The sequence below is a fragment of the Lentinula edodes genome, assembly GCF_021015755.1.
Source record: "Lentinula edodes strain Le(Bin) 0899 ss11 chromosome Unknown C8R40scaffold_68, whole genome shotgun sequence".
Taxonomy (NCBI): domain Eukaryota; kingdom Fungi; phylum Basidiomycota; class Agaricomycetes; order Agaricales; family Omphalotaceae; genus Lentinula; species Lentinula edodes.
In genome coordinates this window covers 147,958-167,947 of record NW_025764374.1, presented here as the reverse complement: position 1 = coordinate 167,947, position 19,990 = coordinate 147,958, and the positions used below count along the sequence as shown (strand labels likewise).

Below are 19,990 nucleotides of genomic sequence, written 5' to 3'. Positions count from 1 at the left end.
TTACATGGTGTACATGATCTTAACAGAGGCGGAGGACTTGGTCCAAGACTGCGGTGGAGCTGTTCTGGAATCTGCCCCTGGATTCACCAATGCCTTCACCTGCGCCAATGGCTTCAACAATACAGCCTTTGAAAATGACAATGCCCACCAGGAGAGGGAGAGGTGGGAGCCGATGTGGAAGAGGAGAGACCGGGAACAGGAGTCGTACACAAGTGGTTGGTTGGGAGGGTGTATCACATGTCAAGGGTGATGTGTTTGGGGACAGGAGGATCTTCACTTCCCATCTACTGGTGAAAGAATGTTATGCCATCCATGTGTTCTTCGTCAGGGACTGCATCGGATCACGGTACCCGTATTCATCCATATCCAACACCGTACTCATTGCATTCCCTCCTACTTCACTCATGCTCCCTTCTCTCCCCACTTTACTACTCCCACTCTCACTAACCCAATAAAGATACTTCCTCCAGTCTTCCTCGTCCAACCCTCTCAGCTCTCACTTGTCTGTATGCACCATCAGCATGTCCTGCCATCCATCGTCGTTGTCGAAATCCCAGATGTTGGAGGAAGAGGGAGGGAATTTGTCATGTGGGGAGGAGGCAGATTTGGAGGCGGTTGAGGTGGTGAGTGTTGTGAGTGTCCCTCGAAGCTCGTCCATATTCATGACCGGCATGTCCTGCCATCCATTGTCATTGTCAGAATCCCAGATATCGGAGGAGGAGGGAGGGAATTTGTCAATTGGGGAGGTGAGAGAGGCGGTGAGTTTAGTCGAGTAGGGGGTGGTAAGCATCAAGGCGGTCATAAAGGTGAGGGTAGAGGATGATTCGGTGGTGGTGGTGGTGGAGAAATGGTGATTATCCGACATCCCAGAACCTGCATGATCACAATCTGACAGTTGAGAAGGAATCCTTCGGAAGATTTCCCCACTTCTATTATATCCGTAGTTTCCTTCTACATTTGTTGTAATGTTGTTGTATGTTCACTGTACGTTTGTTCATTCCAATGGGTAATGATCAACAACTCAAATGTTTGAAGCCACCAAATCGTCGTTCATTTGTCCGTTTGACTGCAGCGTCGTTGTTGATGTTGTTGTTGGTATTTCTCCAGCTGATTTTGCATGAGCTAGTTTTGCATGAGCCCAAGTCATGTTGTGTGCCCAGGTAATGGCCAGGCAAAGTTACATAGCACACCAATATATACCCTATACTCAATTACTGCAATCGAGAGTTAGTTACCTCGCTTATCAAATCTTGACGTGCCGTGCTAATATTTTTAGTTGATCCGACTGGTTGACGGTTGGAGTGCTGCCTAGATTTTGTTATCAAATTATAGTAATTATCTTTTTTTCGAAGTGGAATGTAAGAGACGTTTCAAGAACTCCCATAAATGGTGTTTGGTTTACCGCTGTCTCTTCTTCCGGTCCCTTTGTGTGGCATGGCTGAGAGTTCAGCCTTCGTGGCCTCAGAGACAAATGCACAAGCCGCGGCCTGTGAATGATGCAAAGAGTGCCCTATAGTAGGCAAGCACCACTCTGTCAAACCAACTCGGAATGGTACCAGTCGACGGGTCTGCCAAGGTTGCTTTCAACACTATTTGAACAAGAAGAAGGAACAGACAGTGGTATCTGCAAGTATGTCTATCCTTAGGCTGGAGGTGATATTCAATTACTCAAGTATTTCAGACGGTTCTTCTGTTGGAAGTGTTCAAGTTGGGAGTTTGAACGGAGATATCCAGCATAATGTTAATAGAGCTCAGCGAGGAGGTATGGTTCAGTTTTCATCATTCATTTATCATCATTCTCATATGGTTTAGAATTTGAGGGTCAGAGAGTTATAAAGGCTGTTTCCGGGTGCAAGTCTATGCCTCCTCCAGCTAATGTTCCATCTGCCATGCGAATACCATTCCCTGAACACCTACGATCTCGCATAGGTGGATGTACAGGTTAAAGTGAGGCACATGACCTGTACAAGCAATGCCAGCAGTTCTTTTATCAATGTTTGATGTCCGCTGGCAACACTGAGTTAGTGACCTTGGCGACCAATATGTTGTACCCATAGGGTGGTAAATTCAAGGCCGTCGGGGTATGCACCTGTTCACATGTGTACACTATGGACTGACAAACTAATCAAATTTTTTCAGGATGTGACTGCTGTGATTCCGCACCTTAATGTTCGTGTTGGGAGCCATGACCTTCATTATATCCTATATACATACTTACTTCCAATGTGGCTCAAATTCTCTCAGAATATTCACCTTCTACTATCTAACAATAACCTACATGCGGAGATACTTCCCCGAATTCCAGATGTCAATGCAATCAAGGAGAAATGTTACAAGATCAAAGGAGTGAAGAAAATGAAGAGTCTGATCCGCGGCAAGGGAATCAAACTCTTCCTTCACATTGACTTGAAACTGGTGGCCGAGGCTGAGTTCTGGCGCATTCAGTATACGGAAGAAGTGCAATTGAGAATGAAGGAAAAGACAAAACGGTCACATCAGTGGCTCCAGTTACTGATCTCACATATATAATATGAGTGACCCATCAGCTGACCACCGACACAACCCGCCGTCGGATTCAGCACCATCCGATGTCGAACGGGAAATCAAGGGCAATGGGAGCAGATTAATTGAGGGCAATGGGAGCAAATTAATCTGCTTCCCCCCGTGCATCCTTTAGACGGAAGACTTGAATGGGAAGGAGACAAGTGAAAAACTCACAGAATGTTTGGTATCCACCAAGATGATGCTGCCATGTGTACGTAGTGTAGCAGTAATATGAAATAGTAGAGAGTAGAGAGTCACAGAGCAAGTAAAGCAGTAACAAAAGCAAAAAGGGGAGTGAACAGCACCAGAGGCAAGTCAAGAGCAACGAGGAGCAATAGTAGGTGTGCAGTGTTCTTTGAGAAGGACCAACACCTGTTCATTGATTACTGCTCGGGGACCTACAGTGACAAAACACGATGTCTTTCGGTTGATTTGGTCAGTGCCAGTTGTATGTATACAACATGTACTTAGGCACGAACTGTCTTTCTCACTCTGTTTCAACCTTTATGTTTTGTGTTTTGTGTAAAATCTGGTAGATTCTCCCAGCCAGAAAAAGCACAAAGTGCTGGTGGTAGAAAAAAAAGACAATTTGACATTTCATGCGAGGGAACACCATGGTCACCATGGTCATGACATAAGCTTATTCTTCCTCTACACCACCAGTAGCTGTCATAAAGTACCCAGCCCCTATCATTTTCCTTTTCTCACCATCTCGACACCTTTACTTGTACGATACATCATCCCATCACTGTCAAACCCCCATCGATTACTGATCCACCTGACCCATCTTCTCTTTCTACTGGCTTCCGCCACCTTCCTTGCCCCTGAACTGTACAGTATTACATTGTTGTTTCTCGCAAACCAGATTATGTATATATAGCCAACCCTCCACAGCCTGGTCCCTTATCTTGACCTTTCTGTCATTATCTGGGACCAGTTCGCCTCCGCTCCGCTTAGTCGCTCCGCCTCACTGACCTGCTTAGTCGCTCCGCCTCACTGCCTAGCTTAGTCACCCCACTTCCTGCTCCGATAGTCATTCCGTCTCTGCCGCTTCGTGACAGTAGCCACTGCTGTCTTCAAAGCCAGTCTGTTCCTTTCTGCAATGAACTACCCACCTCAAAGCTGGGTACGGCCTGAAATATGGCGCGGCGCGTCTGGTTCCAATGCAGTAAAGTTCAGATCCTTGTTGATTGCATAGCACTACTTGGTGGACGACACCCTCAGAACATCACAAACTCCTTACTTGGACACATAGTGTGTCTCTCCAACCTCCTCTGAGCTACTCCCTTTCTGCTTATGGACCTTGAGTATTTGTTCTCCAGCTTGCACCATGTCTTTTAAACTTTTCTCTCCTCCTTCGAGCCATCCTCTTTTTCAAGCCATCCTCCTTCTCTATTGATGCCCTTTTTTTGTCAGCTAGAACCAGGCCTCATACCCAGTTGGAGAAGCTGTGGTGCTGCATATTGCAGGACGCACAAAACCCATGAAATACTTTCAGAGTCACTATCATCTGTGTGCCTCAGGTGAGCTAAAGAATCATGCTTATATCTCATGCATCTCTGATCAGATTCTGCTCTAAAATTTTTGATGTGTTCGTCATTGTCCATGGTCCCGAAGGGTTTTGAAGATATCTCACTTGTTTCTAATCAGGCTCTACTAAAGATAGGTGCAACATCTCGTCTGCATGAAAAGTGGTGCTTGTCCTCCTCAGCAAACTGTTTATCACTGTCAAAGGTCAATTTCATTTTCCAGTTCTCAAGGTTCTGAGCATCTTAAAAATAATAATATTTTTTTGTTGTAAGACCTTTACATAAAATAGTTTTTCAGCTATCTACAATTTGTCGTGTGGCCTTTGCAAGAATGAAAATAGGAATAGTGACCCCGACAGTCTGTGGTACATGGTTTAGAATGACAGTGCCAGTAACAACATCAAAGAAGGACATGTTAAATTCAACACGGACAGAGTCGCACACTTTCTTACCACAAAGAGCAGGAGGATTTGTTCCGATAATTGTTGTAGAGAAGGTGAAGGCAAAAGGCCTTCCAAAATGGTCAAAATTAAAGGAGCTTTGCAGGACTGGAACAAGCAGTTCTCCATTTAGCACATTGTAAGCTACATGTTTCTGTTGATATGTCAGGGTGGAGCCAATGTAAACAACTCAGTAACTTATGGAGCAAAGCATACAGATGATAACTCCTCTGTATAGTTTTGCGTGGAATTCCTGATATATAAATTCTGAGCTCCAACACAAGTGTGTTGTGCAAAATGCTGCTATATTCGAGACGTGTGGTACATTATAAGGCCATTTCGGGGTGAATGGGCAACTCGGAGTCAGAGGGGAAGGGTGAGTGACAAGTTCCGCGAATATTTTTAGGCCTTCCAAAGCATCAACAGATGGAAAGTTGGCATCAAGGAACTTGTGTGCCCTCCTTGGGCTCTGTCAATGCAAGTTTTTGATGGTTTTCAGCTCAATTTCATCAGCAATTTCATGATTGAGTTGAATGAAAAAATTGTTGAGTAGCTCAGGAACCTGTGAGAATTATGAAGAAGAGTTTTTCCGAATCCATGTCTTGCTAGTGCAACTGCAGTTTTCATGCTAACACCATGAACTCCCTTATTGAAATCACTTCCGAGGAGCAGGGCAAGCAGAATGAACCCATCTTCCTGTATCCCGAGTTGTTCTATAATCTCGGCACAATATATATCAATTGCAAGATTTGTGGGGGTTGATGCGGTGCTATGTACCCAATTATCACTGTGATCATATTCAAGTCTTTTTAACAATGGTACGTTACCTGTTGACTAAAAGAACACATTTCACACCCAAGGGGAATACGTGGCTATCATTGGTGAGGATGTCATAAAGTACGCAGCCCCTATCATTCTCCTTTTCTCACTGTCTCGACGCCTTTACCTGTACGATACATCATCAATCACTGTCAAACCCCCATTGATTACTGATCCACCTGACCCATCTTCTCTTTCTACTGGCTTCCGCCACCTTCCTTGCCCCTGAACTATACAGTATTACATTGTTGTTTCTTGCAGACCGGATTATGTATATATAGCCAACCCTCCACAGCCTGGTCCCTTATCTTGACCTCTCTGTCATTATCTGGGACCAGGTACGTGCTTACTTACTACTACCTATGACTACGATACTCAATATATCTCTGTCATTATCTGGGACCAGTTTGCCTCCGCTCCGCTTAGTCGCTCCGCCTCACTGCCTTGCTTAGTCACTCCGCTCTCCTGCTCCGCTAGTCACTCCGCCTCTGCCGCTTCGAGACAGAGGACTGCATCAATTACCCCTAATTTATTCATGGCTGACAACTCAGCATTCACCACTCTCTTTGCCTATAAGATATCAAGCTTGAGTTAGTTATGCAATCTCAGTAAAGCACAGGATAATGTGAACATACTACGTCAATATGATAGTTGAATGATTGAACTAATTGTTTTGACTGTTCATATTCCAAAGAGTCTGCTTCAAGGTCAACTCCGAGCACAGGGTTGTACATGAAGACAAAATCAGCAACAGGAACATGGCACAGCTGGCACAAAAAATGGAACAATTGAAGTAGGACAGCAGATGAATTGATATGTCGAAAGTTTCTGAATAGTGCACTATAAATGAATTACTTCAACTGGCATTAATCCATGGACTTGGGTGTGATGCTCATGGCACATCTATGCTTATGCGGAATATCATGTCATCTGAACCTTGAAGCTTCTTTGTGTACCCATATTCCAATGCATAATCTGCCAAATTGGATGTCGTAGCAGTGGGTTTTATAAGCTGCAAGAAATGAGTTCATGAGTTTATGACTTCAATGAGTATTCAGTGAATATTTACAGGCCAAATATCTCGTATCCCCATGTTGTCAGCACTGATTATGGACTTAATTGACAAGTTGCAGGTAGAATGATAGCAGCAGGATAGGAAACAGTTAAAACAGGGGAATTAATCCCCTATACTTGAGATAGCCCACTAGGCACCACCTAATTGATGCCATAGAATTCAGCACCAGTCCCATGACAAGAACAGAATTGCCTGCCCACAAATCTCTATTGATACACCTCTTGCTTGTAAACTTCCACCACCGTGATCCAACCACTTCCACCACCACATTTCCAGTAAGTGCATCCAATCTTTTGGGGCATGTGAATGGTTGTGGGCCTTCCACATTGCACCAGGACCATTGACTTGCACCCCAGGACGCGCTGGCATATTGTGGAACTCCCTTCCATTTTCAGTCACTTTTTGACACATTCTTTTGCGACATATGCCCACATTATGCTTACTGTAACATGATAGAGTGTTAATGGCCCGTACTACACATTCCGGGGCCGAATTTTCGCCATATGAGCTGGGAACCCCCATTTGGTGTGACGTTGATGTTGCAGACCTTCTCTGCCTTTGATATGCAGAGCTTGATGTGCAGGGTGATGGAGGGGATGTGATTGACCTGGACCATGAGCTTGAAGCACCAGTGCGTTGCCCGTATTCATGTGGGTGGCAGTTACTGACCTTCACCCCAATCACCATTGGTGCAGATTCGACCTGCTTGCACCCTGACAAAACTCCCGGACAATGTCAAGGCCCGATCGCAGCCCCCTTTGCCAAGGCCCCGGGTGTCCTCACCCCACCCGTCAGTGCCTGCCTCCGAATCTCACCAACAGAATTTTGCCAGTGCTGCCTGCCTATCACTATCACAATCCCAACACCCTGCTTTCCCGGAGATGGCATCTGAGTCTACCACATCATTACACCCACCTCAAAACTCCTCACCTTCCACTGCCACGCATCGGAATGCTTGCCAGCCTGGCTCTCACGGGCGGCAGAAGCGCAAACGTGAACTTAGCACTTGCTTTCCAACAGCTGCGAAGCCAGTACATGCCGAACATCATGCTCACACCTATGCGCAAGCAATCCAGGTGGATCTAGATGCCGCTATGCTCCCTGTGAACTCCACAGGCTTTGGGGGCCAAAACCAGGTACTTGCCTGTGATCGACGTGATGCCCAGATGCTTTGCAGCCAACCGGGCTGGCGTTACATCCCATATCCCCCGGACATTCCCACCAATGCCGTGGGTCAAAACAACGGGAACGGGGTGACCACCACGGGTGCCATACCAATTGTGGATTGTCATGGCTGCATGGTGGTGCTCATTGTGGGGTCACCACAGATGCACTGGCAATCTGAGGTAGCCAAGCTGTTAGCAGAGGCCATTGCTGCCAGCTCCCCCCACCTCAAATTTTCACAGGAAAAGCTTTATCACAAATGGGGTGATGGTTTTGCTGCACTAGCATCTGGTCCATCCCATGGGGGTGGTGAGTCAGTAAGTCATTGGGGCTTGAATCTTTCATTACCTATGTTAACCATTATGACCCAGTTCCCAGGCAACCATGTACTTTTGCAATCAGAACACAGCTTCATGGATGTGCTGCTAGAACACCCAGCCATGCAGCATGCCTCCGGGGTTATGAATCATAAGTTTTTATTCACATTGTAAACCAATTACTTCTGAGGTATGTTTTGGTAGAAATTCTCCACACATATAACCCCTTAATGTACGAGGACTACCACCTGCATCAAGAAGAGCTACATGATAAAGAGCTGCACCTTCGCTGCAACTTCCCCAACTCCGTTTGGTCTTTGCTTACAGTTAATTGTGGGCCACAGTCTGTGACCAACCCCCATGTGGATGGTCGCAACCGTCCAGATGGCTGGTGCCCTGTTCTCTCCCTTGGGCCCTTCAATCACCGGTTGGGTGGTCAGCTTGTCATTGAGTTTCCTCCAGGTTGTGTAATTTTTCTGCCATCTGCTTTACTTGTACATTACAATTGCCCGATTCAGGAGGGAGAGCATCGATATTCAATCACTCAGTATACTGCTGGGGGGCTTTTTTGGTGGGTCAAAGAGAATGAGCAAGAGCTAAGACATGTTTTGCAATGAAGACTGAACAAAAACTAATGCACTGCCCAAAGGAAGAACCAGCAAGTCCATGAGGCAAACTGCCATACAACTGCTATCTGTCGGGGTGATCAGAGGGGCAATGTTTGGCTTGAGATGGGATCAAACAGCCGGATTGACCTTCAGAGCTTCAAGACTGGGTCTTTCTGCTCATAAACATTCTGTCGGCACTAATTATTAACCTCATATTGAAATCCTTGAATGAAATTATTGATTTTTCTTTTTGGAGTATGAATGGGTATTTTTGTGTTTGCGTGCCTTTCATGCGCAGGCCACATTATTGCCGTTTGCAAAATAGTTTGGACTTGTGCGAATTCACGCCCAAAACACTTTTTTGGTGCTAGATTCATAAGAGCTCTAGCGTGCTCAGTTCTTCACCATTTGTCGCGATTTTTACCGTGATTTCATGCCAGGGTCTGTATCTAGGGCCCCATGTAATTCGATATACATATATCTACTTTTTTGCTGCCATTGTTTATTGGGGCTCTTCCAGCTCATTTGGATTTTGGTGGCTGTATTTTTCACCTCGTAGCTATAAAAAGTATGTAGATATATTCTTCTATGATATATGGAGGACATGCCAGCCAAAGAACTGTGTTGTTACCTTTATACAGGTGACCTGTGACTGTTGCTTCCTTCCTAATCTCACAACCTCTTCCTATGGCTAATGCAAGGCTCAAAAGAGCTCGTCAGTCTCGGGAAGAACGCGCTTCATCACGGCATGGCCCTGCTGCATCTGAAGAGCCTTCAGTTCCTACATTTACTCGGAGATCCAGAGGAAAGAAAACAACCGTGTTGCCTGGTGACGATGCAAATGCAGCTGAGCTTCTTATGAACCTGTCTCATCCACCAAAGTCAAATGAAGTTCTTGAAAGAGAGAAAGAGGAGCAATTGCAAAGTTGGATTGATGGAGAAATTGACCGTCATACCCAACCAAAGACGATCACCAAAGGTGTGTGTGCAGTTGCGCTTTCAATTTCTGCCAGTGACATTCAATCTAAAGAAGCTTCTTCCCTTTCAAATATAAGTCTATCAGAGGCTTCCGATTTATCTGAAGGACTGGATGCCACTCCTGCAACAATGAATGTATCCCAAAAAAAGTCTCATTTGAAACGCAAAGCTGCTGTACTCATCAGAAGTGACAGTGACAACGAAGACCTTGATTCTGACCCAGGTACTTTTGACATCAAGTACGAGGTCACACTTGGCAAGAAAGCTTGTGTCGACTGTGTTCTTGACAACAACACAACTTTCTCGGTTTTCCGTCAAAGAATCGCTTCTGAGATGGGTATTCCTCTGCAACAGTTATCTGCATTAGGCTACATTGCCTCGTTCTGGCCCCGAAGTCCCAAGCCTGTGCCAAAACTTGTTGATACAGATGCTCAATACGAAGATATGGTGGACATATTGGAAGAGTATATGAAGGTCGAATACACAAAGCACGGCAAGCCCAAGAAGAAGAAGGCATTTAGCGTCATTCTTATAGATACAGGTGGTGAGAGTGACGGGAAAAAGGTATGCAAATGCTAATTCACATTTGGCCATTCTGGCTCTAATTTCTCTCCGATGACACAGAGTAGTAAAGCAAAATCACACGACAATGAAGGACCAGCACTCGAGAATAACGCTGATGAGCAGGAGGTTCTAATTATGAGGCAAATTGTGAAGAACTTCTTATGTGCTGAGCATCCAAAAAAGGCATGCTATGTGACCACCAATGGTCCGCATTATGCTTTTACTGCAGGAGATCTTTCAATCTGGGCTGGATTAGTAGTGAGTGTTCCTCTAGTTGATTACCAGCATCATTATATGTTGGTTTCTAGCGTAAACATGAAGCAGTCCTCAAAACACCTCCCGAAGTAATTCTTCAAGGTATTGGTGAGAAAGCAGTCAAGCAAGGAAAATATGGAGTGGGACAGGCATCTACTGCATATGGTGCTCCTCCCCATTGGGGCTATGGTTATCCGCCTCCGCCTCCACCTCCTCTGGGATATTACACTACTCCTACTTATCCTGGTCATTATTCGAACATTCCTGCTCCCAATCCTGTTCCTGTAGCCTTCTCATCTCCTCCATCTTCACCTCAAAAGCCTGCTGAATTTCCTCATGTCAACAACTGGTTGGCAAAGTTGGATAGTGATGAGTACCGGGGGAGGGATAATCATAACTATATTCAGTTTGCAACTATCTTCGCACATGAGGAGCTTACCCGTCTCGATGATTTACATCTGATAGGCAGTGCAGATAAGTTGCGGACACTCCTTGCCTGCAACTTAGGCAACACAAACCGTTTGTGGAAGTATATTGTTGATGATATGGACTCAATTACCAGTGGTGGGAGGTCCTCCAAAAAGCGTCAAACGGCCTAGGCTTCATATCAGGTATGTATGATATGCAATTGTCAAGTCCATGCCGCGGGCCTCCATTCCGCCGCTCGGTACTCCGAAGATCTGCTCTTATTGTTATCTCACTCTTATTGTTCTTTCTCGCTACACATACCCTTTCGTTCTAGTCTCTCACTATTGTCTTTTACCCTTTCGTTCTAGTCTCTCCTTATTGTCTTTTACTTTACCCTGCAGGTACTACTCGTATAGCTCCTAGTAGTTAGTCTGGCGCTCCGCACCGCTGCGCCGATCCGTAGATATAAATACTGCCTGTACGCTACTGTAGTTCCTCAGTTTAATTATCAACTTAGATCTCCCTTCTCAACTTAGCTCTTCTCTAAGTCTTCTGGCTCAACGCCTTGAAGTACGTCCTCCTTGAACCTTAGGACTTTAACGTCCTCTGGTCCGCTCCTTGTCATCGGCGATACCGCCGCTCCGACCTGGCTGCTACTTAGCTCCTCTCTCTCCACTCTCGCTCTCCGGGGACTAACGGCGTAACGGCGGTGTTGTTAATAACTTCACTACTGTCCCACTCGTCTTCCGCACTTAGGCACCTTGTAGCTTTGGCACGGTTACTCGGTGTACATGATCTTAACAGTATAATTAAACTCAATCCGTTAACGTCGTACTGACATATCATTTTTTATGCCTCCGAAAACTCGAGCTCAATCTAGAGCTAACTCCGAAGAAAATACTTTCTTCACTACAGCCCAATCATTTGCCCCATTCTCCGACTCTATCTCTGCCATCGGTCAACCACGTCGCCGTAATCGCGGTTTCGGTCCAGCGACAGTCCCAACTACGTCAACTCTTCCTGAAGCTATGGAAGAGGAACAACAATTCGAATACAGCACCTTGTACACTGGTGACGGACAACCTGTCCAAGTCCTGACCCCTCGCCGTGGACAACCCCCCGTGGTCGCTCCGGCTCGGGGCCGATCTACTACTCGAATTGATTCCCCAATCCTCCAAGCCATAGCCCGCCGTACGGGTAAACAACCCCAACGTCGAGCTGCTTCTGAATCTCCTCGTGACCCACCTCCTCACTTCAATTTGGACACCGGTGATCACGAAGATCAAGACCCTCCTGTCGACCCCGACGATCCGGGCGCCGATAATAACAATGACGATCTGGATGATGATTCCGGCGGTTTACCGCGTGGTGAGCCTGGTGACCCCAGTGGACCTGGTGGTCCTGGTGGTCCCGGCGGTCCCGGCGGTCCTGGTGGACCTGGTGGACCTCGTTCTCCCATATCTCCTGACATCCCCAACGAGCAACGAGCTATGTTGGAACTCCTCTCGGGGTTCAAGGGTTCCATTGAGACCCTTGGTACCGTTCTCGCCGCTCTTGGCCGTCCCTCTGACAGCTCTGAATCCAAGAGCAAGGTCAAGGAGCCAGAGGTATTCGACGGTTCGGATCCCCGAAAACTCAAGACGTTCTTCGTCAATCTCGCCCTGGTCTTTAATGACCGTCCAAAGTACTTCACCGACCAACGGAAGGTGAACTACACCCTTTCTTATCTCAGTGGGTCAGCCAAAGAATGGTTTGTCCCTGATATTCTCGATCCGGATCTCGACTCGCTGCCGGCCTGGACATCCTCCTTTAAGGCCCTTGTAAAGGAGCTTCAGGATAATTTCGGCGTTTACGACGCCCAAGGCGAGGCCGAAGATTCTCTCGGTAATCTGAAGATGAAGGAAACCGAGAACATCCGGAAATACAACATCCGGTTCAACACCCTGGCTGCTAGTACCAACTGGGATTCTGCTGCCCTGAAATGGGCTTATGGACGAGGCTTAGCTGAGCGCATCAAGGACGAAATGGCGCGTTTGCCCGAGCCGGCGACGCTCGCCGATTATCGTCAAGAAGTTCTTCGTATTGACAATCGTTATTGGAAACGCGAGGAAACTAGAAAGCGTGAGGCTGGTAAGCCTTTTGTTGCTCGGAACCCGAAGAAGGGTTCCTCGGACTTTAAGACTGGTTCTACTAACCAGCAAAACAACTCTCAGCCTTCTGGCTCTTCGGCGCCGTTCACGCCGAAGCCCAAACCCTTCTCTGGTGGTAAGCCTAACAACAATGGTAAGCCCCAGAATTCTTCGAATTCCGGCCAATCCGGCGGCCAGCGCCCCGCGTTCAACCATCTTGGTGCAGATGGGAAAGTCCTTCCCTCCGAGAAGGAAAGAAGGATGAAGAACAACCTTTGTCTCTTCTGCGGTGGTAAGCATCAGATTGCTGACTGCAACAAGCGAAAGGCCCGAGAATCGAAGGGCCGTGCTGCAGAGGTTGAAGAAACCCCCGAAGCAACCGTTGAGGTTGTTGAAGAGGAATCGGAAAACTAGTCCGCAGCTCTTGTTCCCCGGTACGAAACGGGAGCTGCGTTGATCAGGTTCGTACCTCACCTGGGGAGTTATATCTCAACGCGTCCGCTCTTTCTTCCATTGAACGATCTCTTGTAATATCATTAACTACTGAATTTCCTTTATCCGATTCGGCCGCGCCGGCCGAACCTATCTCTGCTCTTCTTAAATTTCCTACTCTTGTTGATTCTGGTTCTACTGACTCTTTCATTGATACTCGTTATGTTTCACAAAATTCTATTCCTACGACCAAAATCTCTCCTGTTAATCTTCGTCTCTTTGATGGTTCATTATCTTCTAAACCCATTACCGATATGGCGAATATCGCCGTTCGGTTCCCTTCCGGCGAGCTGCTTCTATTACCATTTTATGTTACTCATTTAGATTCATCTTGTAAAGCAGTACTAGGTTACAGTTTCTTATCCCGCTACAATCCGTTGATTGACTGGGCATCTCGAAACATTACGTTCCGTAACACTTCACATCCTGATTCTCCACAGACGTCTGTGCCTTCTGCTATCAACCCCGTTGCTGCAAAGGTCGCTGTTCCGCTACCGGAACCTTCGCCGTCGGTTTCACCGACAATTCTGGAGACCCCTCCTGGGGACTCACTTCGCCCTCGCTCTCGCTCCCGCTCTCGGACTTTACGGGCCAAGCCCCTTTCGTCCAAATTCCCCTTTGAACCCATCTACTCTTACCCTACGGTCTCTCAATTCGCTGCTCAACTGGAAACTCCTGAGGTCGACATTGCACTCGTCAGTGCTGCAGTCTTTAACAGGGCTTGCAAGGACGCGGGTATGGAACCCATTCTACTTCGTGCTATCCACTCAGAGGTCGCGGCCCGTGCCGCCGACCGCTCTTCCACCACTCCTACTGTCCCTCCACTCCATCCTTCCATTCCAGAAGAGTACGCAGAGTTTGCAGACGTCTTCGACGAGATTGCTGCAGATTCACTTCCTGAACATAGACCTTACGACCTGAAGATTGACTTAGAAGAGGGCGCTTCGCCGCCTCTCGGCCGTATTTATCCCTTGTCTGAAAAGGAGCTAGTCGCCCTTAAAGACTTTATTGACAAACAGCTGGCTACTGGTGCCATTACCCCATCATCCTCTCCTCACGGCGCTCCGGTCCTTTTTGTCCCGAAGAAAGACGGCAAACTTCGCCTTTGCGTCGATTTCCGTGGACTCAATCGTATCACCAAAAAGGATCGTTACCCACTTCCACTCATTTCAGATCTTCTCGACGCTCCGAAAAGAGCTAAAATATACACCAAATTGGATCTCGCTCACGCTTATCATCTAGTCAGAATCGCTGAAGGTGACGAATGGAAAACCACCTTTCGGACCCGCTACGGCTCTTACGAATGGAAGGTCATGCCATTCGGCCTTACGAACGCCCCTGCGGCTTTCCAGCGGTTTGTTAATGACATCTTCTCTGACATGCTCGATGTCTGTGTCATCGTCTATCTTGACGATATTCTGATCTACTCTGATACGCCAGAAGAACACCGAGAACACGTTAAGGAAGTTCTTCGGCGGTTACGGAAACATCGGCTCTACGCCAACCCCGACAAGTGCGAATTCAATATGGATACTGTTGAGTATTTGGGTTATATTCTTTCTCCCGACGGATTGACTATGTCCAAGGAGAAAGTTCAGACAGTTCTAGAGTGGCCGGTCCCGAGGAAGGTTAAGGACATCCAGTCCTTCCTGGGTTTTGCAAACTTCTATCGTCGTTTTATTTATAATTACAGTGATATCGTTGTGCCAATGACTCGGCTTACCCGAAAAGGCGCTTCCTGGATCTGGGACAGCAGCTGTCAAGAGGCCTTCGAAAATCTCAAAATCGCTTTCACTTCTGCGCCAATACTGGCCCATTGGGAGCCGAATCGCCCACTTATCGTGGAGACCGACGCTTCCGATTACGCCATTGCGGCTATTCTTTCCATCCAATATGCTGACGGTGAAATTCATCCTCTAGCCTTCCTTTCCAGAACGCTTCATGCGGCGGAACTCAACTACGATACCCACGACAAAGAGCTACTGGCCATCTTCGAGGCCTTTAAAGCTTGGCGTCATTATCTGGAAGGCTCGGGTGATCCGGTGGACGTCGTCACCGATCACAAGAATCTTGAGTATTTCTCTACTACCAAGGTTCTTACTCGCCGACAAGTCCGATGGTCAGAATTCTTACATCAATTTAATATGGTCATTCGCTTCCGACCGGGGAAACTCGGCGAGAAACCTGATTCGATAACTAGACGCTGGGACGTCTACCCTAAAGAGGGGGATATCGGCTACGCCCAAGTGAACCCTCATAACTTTCGCCCTATCTTTACTAACGAACAACTCACTGCGTCCCTTCGAGCTACCTTCCTGGAAGGCCCGGTTTTACGAGCCTCGATTATCATGGATATCGAAGCCCTACACCAAGCTATCATTCTCGCCCTTCCCGCCGATCCGAGCTCCGTTGTTGGTTTGGAACTTGCAAAAGATCCTTCCAATGAACGTTGGAGCTTAGGTAGCGACAAGCTACTACGCCTTGACGACCGTATTTATGTCCCTAATCACGGCGATCTTCGCCTTCAAGTCCTTCGCTATTTCCATGATCATCCACTCTCCGGCCATTTCGGCCAGAACCGCACTCTCGAAGCTGTACGTCGTCAATACACCTGGCCCAAGGTCAGAGACTTTGTTCGTGACTACGTTACCTCTTGCACTATCTGTGGTCGCAATAAGCCCCGCCGTCACCGGCCTTACGGCTTGTTGAAACCTCTGCCGGTTCCGGTCCGACCATGGGATTCCATCTCCATGGACTTCATTGAGCAACTGCCAATGTCGAATGGTTATACAGCTATCCTCGTCGTCGTGGATCGATCTTCCAAACAAGCTATATTTATTCCAACTCACGACACCATTACTTCCGAACAATTAGCTGAGCTTTTTGTTATTCACGTTTTCTCTAAGCATGGTGTTCCTAATCATGTTACTTCCGATCGTGGTTCCGAATTTGTTTCGGCGTTCTTCCGGGCTCTCGGTAAAGCGCTCTCCATGGAACTTCACTATACCTCTGGATATCATCCGGAAGCCGACGGGCAAACTGAGCGTGTCAATCAGACTCTCGAACAGTACATTAGGATCTATTGTTCCTACCAACAAGATGACTGGTCGCCTCTACTTCCGATCGCCGAGTTCGCCTATAACAACGCTCCCAATGCTTCCACTGGTATTACTCCATTCTTCGCTAACAAAGGATACCACCCAAATATCACCGTTCGGCCCGAGGTCGATATGAAGTCTGACCTAGCCAGAGACTTCGTCGTCAACCTCGATGAACTCCACGTCTTCCTTCGAGAGGAAATCCTTTTAGCTCAGTCTCGTTACAAGGAACAAGCTGACAGGAAAAGAATCTCGCACCCGGAGTTCCCGATCGGCTCCGAAGTATTCGTTCTTGCTAAGCACATTCGCTCTACTCGTCCTACTGAAAAATTCTCAGAAAAATATCTTGGTCCTTTCAAGGTCATCAGTCGACCTGGTACTTTGTCTTACGAGCTCAAGCTCCCAGACTATCTTCGCCGAATTCACCCGGTTTTCCACGTCTCACAGCTGGAGCCGGTTACGCCGAACCCGTTCCCGAATCGTACTCAATCTCCTCCACCTCCAATTGAAGTTGATGGTGAAGAGGAGTACAACGTTGCCGAAATCCTCGACTCCAAGCTGGACAGAAGGTATAAACGTTGTCCTCTACGTTATTACATTCGGTGGGCCGGTTATGAAGGTACCGACGATGAATTCTCCTGGGTTGCTGCTGATGAATTACATGCTGACGAACTTGTACCGGCGTTCCACGCCCGATACCCTCACAAACCTGGACCTTGATCACACAAAATCATTTTATTCCATTTTCCTTTTTCGCCGCGCTCCGCCGAAGTTTACTTCGTGCGTTTAGAGGATAAACACGATGATAGTAAATTGAGTGTTTATCTCTCCCTCTTAATTGTTAATCTCATCCTTCGATCTACTATTGCACTTATATTTCTTTCACACTTGAGCTACTTATATTTCAAAACTAATTATTTCTTACGCCGCTCCGCGGCCCATTCGCTTTCCGATTTCAAATCGAAGTTAACATTTTTAATACAAAAAGTCCAAAAAACAAAAAGACAAAATTATTTACAGGAGGCAGAGGATTACAAGAAGAGTTCAAGAAAGGCCGAAGGGCCGATGTCCGATGTCCGATGATACCCTACTCTGCCCTCTCCTTTCCTTTCGCCGTCGGCGCCGGCGCCTCTACTTCTCCCTCTACCTCCATTCCTCCTCCTTCTTCCTCCTCTCCTTCTCCATCTTCCTCCATCTCCTGCTCCCTACCCCGCTCCTCTTCTTCGTCACTGTCCATTACCCTTCTCCGCTTCTTCGGCAACTCCGACGGTCCGGCTTGCGGCAGCTCCGGGGGCGTTCTCCTCCTCCTCGCGGCATCTGTGACAAGCCAATCCAGTTTCCGGTTCATATGTCGATGGTAGGTGTTTGCTTTCACCTGCCCATCCCGAAGTTGTCGGTTGTCCGCTAGTAGTTGAGCTACCTGGCTCTCCAAGACAGCCAGGCGCTCGCCGGTCGGGTTGGAACCACCCTCTCGCTTCACAGTCGACGGCCGCCCGGAGTACGAGCACCGGACTTTCGCGTCGTGGCAGGGTTTACATATGATTGAACTTCTCTTGCCAGCCTGCATCTGGCAAGAGATCTTCTTAGCCCTGCATCGTTCGCAGGGCTCCTTGTCGTCGTCGTCGTCGTCGTCGCCCTCATCACCATCATCGGGGTCCCCGCCGACCGGCTAAAGAATTCTCAAGTTAGTACTAGCGAAATTGAAGGTGGAAGCACATACCTCTGCCCTTGCCTTTCCCTTACCCTTACTCTTTGTTCTCCGAATCTCCACTACGGGACGCCGCGGAGAAGCCGACACCTCGCTGGGAGAGGTCCCCCGTTGACTCCTAGCGGTCGCCGCAGCGGCCAACAGTCTCCTCCGTTCAACCACCTCCTCCTCTTGTTGACGAGCCCGCTTAGCCCGCTCCTGCGCCTCTTGCGCCTTCCTCTTTTTCTCCGCTGCCGCCCTTGCAGCCTCTTCCTCCGCCTTTTTTCTTGCGGCCTCCGCCGCCTTCCTCGCTCTCACCCGCTCCACTCTTGCCTGCGCCTTCCTGATGATGTCGTCCTCGTCTTCGTCTTCGAGGCCTTCCTCCTCTTGAGCGGCGGAGTCGGAGGCTGGTGGAGGTGGCGGTGGTACAGGGCGCGACCGCGAAGGGCCGGCAGTAGCAGAGGTGGTAGTAGTAATGGTGCGGCTAGCGGACATTTTTTGGACTTGGAAGTTTGGGGAACTTGGGTTTTACCGGCGAAATTCTGGGCCTTTTATACGGCAAAACTGCGCACGGACCAGCGAAAATTTTCCTTCGAATTGTACTTGGTATACGGTGAACCGAAAATTTTCACTGATGACTAACGCCAATTCCCGGTACTAACGGCTTTTGAAAATTTTCCTGCTGACTGATGGGCCAAATTCCCGATCCTGACGGTCTTTGAAATTTTTCTTTGGTGACTAACCAACTATCGGTATTAATGGCTTTCGAGGGCTCAAGCCTAAGAGGGGGATACTGTCAAGTCCATGCCGCGGGCCTCCATTCCGCCGCTCGGTACTCCGAAGATCTGCTCTTATTGTTATCTCACTCTTATTGTTCTTTCTCGCTACACATACCCTTTCGTTCTAGTCTCTCACTATTGTCTTTTACCCTTTCGTTCTAGTCTCTCCTTATTGTCTTTTACTTTACCCTGCAGGTACTACTCGTATAGCTCCTAGTAGTTAGTCTGGCGCTCCGCACCGCTGCGCCGATCCGTAGATATAAATACTGCCTGTACGCTACTGTAGTTCCTCAGTTTAATTATCAACTTAGATCTCCCTTCTCAACTTAGCTCTTCTCTAAGTCTTCTGGCTCAACGCCTTGAAGTACGTCCTCCTTGAACCTTAGGACTTTAACGTCCTCTGGTCCGCTCCTCGTCATCGGCGATACCGCCGCTCCGACCTGGCTGCTACTTAGCTCCTCTCTCTCCACTCTCGCTCTCCGGGGACTAACGGCGTAACGGCGGTGTTGTTAATAACTTCACTACTGTCCCACTCGTCTTCCGCACTTAGGCACCTTGTAGCTTTGGCACGGTTACTCGGTGTACATGATCTTAACAGCAATGTCTATCACTGTACTAATTCGGTCCACCAGTTTCATCTGCCCCTTGCTTGCAGTTCCATTCTTTCACCATAACTTAGTTTTTGCACTGTATATAATGCCATGTCATTCAATAGCATATTTTTCAAGGGCTCAATGTAATGATATTCAAGCTCTAATACAAGCACCTTAGATATACTGACAGTGATGAAACCATGCTTTGGAACTCTCTGCAGAAACAGAGAAAGCTGCTTGTGTAAGATGTATGTATGTGTTAAGATCATGTACACCGTGTAACCGTGCCAAAGTCACAAGGTGTCTAAGTGTGGAAGACGAGTGGGACAGTAGTGAAGTTATTAACAACACCGCCGTTACGCCGTTAGTCCCCGGAGATCGAGAGTATAGAAGGGAGGAACTGAGGAGCAGCCAAGTCGGAGCGGCGGTATTGTAGAGTAATGAATACCTCAGTTGTAATAGTAGAGAACAACTGAGGGAAGGCTGCGGAATAGGGGTTGCTCGTATAAGT

General features: G+C 47.7%; 4 protein-coding genes across 4 annotated transcripts; 3 read left to right on the top strand and 1 right to left on the bottom strand.

The window, feature by feature from the left end:
• Nucleotides 1-865, bottom strand: C8R40DRAFT_1177723 (uncharacterized protein; the record flags this gene model as incomplete). The annotated part of the gene is made up of 4 exons (XM_046232722.1): nt 1-99; nt 149-287; nt 351-443; nt 501-865. 4 exons carry the CDS (start codon nt 863-865, stop codon nt 1-3), a joined length of 696 nt encoding a protein of 231 aa, XP_046079644.1.
• Nucleotides 866-1,496: 631 nt separating this feature from the next.
• C8R40DRAFT_1074761 (uncharacterized protein) lies at nt 1,497-2,529 on the top strand (the record flags this gene model as incomplete). The annotated part of the gene is made up of 6 exons (XM_046226761.1): nt 1,497-1,630; nt 1,674-1,762; nt 1,813-1,877; nt 1,930-1,947; nt 2,058-2,081; nt 2,140-2,529. 6 exons carry the CDS (start codon nt 1,497-1,499, stop codon nt 2,527-2,529), a joined length of 720 nt encoding a protein of 239 aa, XP_046079643.1.
• Nucleotides 2,530-7,573: 5,044 nt separating this feature from the next.
• On the top strand, nt 7,574-8,505 carry C8R40DRAFT_1061804 (uncharacterized protein; the record flags this gene model as incomplete). The annotated part of the gene is made up of 3 exons (XM_046225447.1): nt 7,574-7,888; nt 7,943-8,043; nt 8,079-8,505. 3 exons carry the CDS (start codon nt 7,574-7,576, stop codon nt 8,503-8,505), a joined length of 843 nt encoding a protein of 280 aa, XP_046079642.1.
• Nucleotides 8,506-9,183: 678 nt separating this feature from the next.
• Nucleotides 9,184-10,892, top strand: C8R40DRAFT_1177721 (uncharacterized protein; the record flags this gene model as incomplete). Its single annotated transcript, XM_046232721.1, has 3 exons — nt 9,184-10,038; nt 10,099-10,296; nt 10,347-10,892. The coding sequence occupies 3 exons, from the start codon at nt 9,184-9,186 to the stop codon at nt 10,890-10,892; spliced, it is 1,599 nt and encodes a 532-aa protein (XP_046079641.1).
• Nucleotides 10,893-19,990: the final 9,098 nt, after the last annotated feature.